This window comes from Aplysia californica, unplaced genomic scaffold (assembly GCF_000002075.1).
Source record: "Aplysia californica isolate F4 #8 unplaced genomic scaffold, AplCal3.0 scaffold00696, whole genome shotgun sequence".
Taxonomy (NCBI): Eukaryota; Metazoa; Mollusca; class Gastropoda; order Aplysiida; family Aplysiidae; genus Aplysia; species Aplysia californica.
Genome location: NW_004797966.1, coordinates 161,110 through 163,253, shown reverse-complemented (window position 1 = coordinate 163,253; position 2,144 = coordinate 161,110). Strand labels below are relative to the sequence as shown.

The 2,144-nt window shown below is 41.2% G+C and overlaps 1 protein-coding gene across 2 annotated transcripts in view; it reads left to right on the top strand.

Annotated features, from left to right (window-relative positions):
* Nucleotides 1–120: 120 nt before the first annotated feature.
* LOC101859669 (rhodopsin, GQ-coupled) overlaps nucleotides 121–2,144 on the top strand; it is a 71,103-nt gene continuing 69,079 nt past the window's right edge. The window contains exons 1-2 of one of the 2 annotated variants that reach the window (XM_035972449.1): nucleotides 121–443; nucleotides 1,308–1,862. In XM_035972449.1, coding sequence (XP_035828342.1) covers nucleotides 1,675–1,862 — 188 coding nt within the window. In that variant the 5' untranslated portion in view covers nucleotides 121–443; nucleotides 1,308–1,674. Of the gene's footprint in view, nucleotides 444–1,002; nucleotides 1,863–2,144 lie in introns of those variants that run through there. The other variant, XM_013088175.2, reaches the window with a different exon arrangement.

Genomic DNA, 2,144 nt, shown 5'->3' with positions numbered 1-2,144 from the left:
TCTCTCTCTTTCTACCCCTCCATCTCCCTGTCTTTCTATCTAACTGTCTCAGTTTATATTTCTAATTCTGAATGTAACGATAGCATGTAAAAAAAATATCTCGTGTATGTTTCAGTTACCCACCCTGCATCCAGCATTGATGTTTGCGCTATGAGAGCCTTGTCTCCTCTCATCAACCACGAGACCCAGTGACGTAACGTATTCGTGCGTGCCTGGTGCCAGCGGTCCTACCTTCCAACAAAGAGATTTGCACTGTCTTTGCTCCTACTGACAAAAGAAAAGTCTCTGATGAGCTGCTCAGAGGTCAACGTGCTGACCAGTCAACTTCAAGGTTGGCTTACGTCACAATTTGACACACGGATCAGTGTCGTGTGATTACCCGAGACGCCTATTATGTTTACCGCCGGGATATTTCTGCGAGGTGCAATGTGCTAATATTTTACGTGAGTTGAACTGTGCTGAATAGTCGTTTTAATGCCTCTACTTCGATGTTGGTATTTGTCAAAGCTAACAGGAGATATGTGTTAGAGGAAACGTTCTTGACAGCTAGTTTATTCAAGTTCTTATTCTGTACTCGATGTTGATCATAAGAAATACAAATTACTTTCACTTTGATTCCTATACGTGCAGCTTTGTTTGACCGGATATATTATATTTTTAATTGTAAAAAGCGTAAAACGAAAGTTGAAAAAAATGTAGAATTAGTTAACAAGCTTTTTTGTATTTCTTCAATTAGGGTCGTAGATCTACTAAAATACAACGTTAGGAAAGATGCTCTGAACTTAGAGCTCAAAATTGTATCCTTTCGACATTTTCCTTCTTTCTGTTGATTACTTAGCGTGGGTGGAGATATTCTTTAAAGGGGGATTTTCTTTTTCTTTCAGTGCACATTTGATGAGTGGAAATATTTTGAGAAGGATTTTTTTTCCTTAAATAATCTAATAATGTTGATAGAAGCGTTAAGTCTAAACCATTTCACCAATTGTTTTTTTTTTGTCTGTAAAAGAAGGATAAATAAAATGATGCAAGCGGGATAAAGGTTAAGTGATCTAGATCTAGCTCCTAGGTCCTGTGATAAGTGCCACGATTTCTAAGCGGTGATGAAGCCTGATGTTTATAGCTTGCGTTTCTATGTGGATCCCTTACCGGTGTCAGATATAGGAATTCCACCTACAGCCAACTGCTTTTCCTAACTGGAGTAGTCGAGGTCGGACGTGTGTAGCATACACTTTCATTTTTCTAAGTGAGGTTGTTTTTATTCATTTGGTTTGATTATTCGTTTGCATGTTTTGGGTCTTATTTTATAGAAAGTTCCAGACTTTTCCCCTTCAGCCTGCGGTAGTAGGCAGATCTGCTTCGCCAGTCAAGGCTAAACGGCCCCGTCTCCTTTCTGTTGCCAATTCATTATTCAAAGACAAGTTCCAGAATTCGTTTCAAGGATTTTATCTGCTAGCCGTGCCGGTCCGAATCTAGTCTAACTTGTTTGTAATTTGAGTAAAGATAATGTTTTAGCCAGGATCAAATCTGTTTTTCCTGCTGTACTGTTCATGGGTGTCTAATCGGAGCCGCGGTCCTGTTTCATTCTTTTCTAAGTGGAGCCTCGGAAAGCAGAAACCCCGAGGGAAAGACTCCTGACTCTGCCAACTCCTTGTGTTTCTGTGGGTACCGTCGGGAATGTCCGCAAGTAACGGAGTGCTCGTTCTCGCTGCCAACTCCTCGGCAGGCACTGCTGTCACGTGGGATTCCTCGGCCAATTGCAATGCGGTGCCATACACCTTTCACCTCGTCGTCGGCATCTTCATCACCATCGTCGGCATCCTCGCGGTTGTCGGAAACGTCCTCGTTCTTTGTACGTTCGCCAGGTGAGTGATTCGTGCATGGTGTCTGCTTGTTGGGGGTGGCTACTTTTTGTATATTGTTCCTAAACCTTTCTTTCTTGTTTGTTTGTTTGTTATTAGTACTGGTAGGTGTTTATTGTTGTTGTTGTTGTTTATGTAGAGCAAAGACGGATAATGTTGGCTTTGGTGTTGTTGTTGGAGCTGTTGTTGTCGCTCTTGTTGTTAATGAAATGTTTCGCGTTACAGATGTATTGGGTCATCTCCTGACATTGTCGGACGAACTATTATCCTTATTATTATTATTAT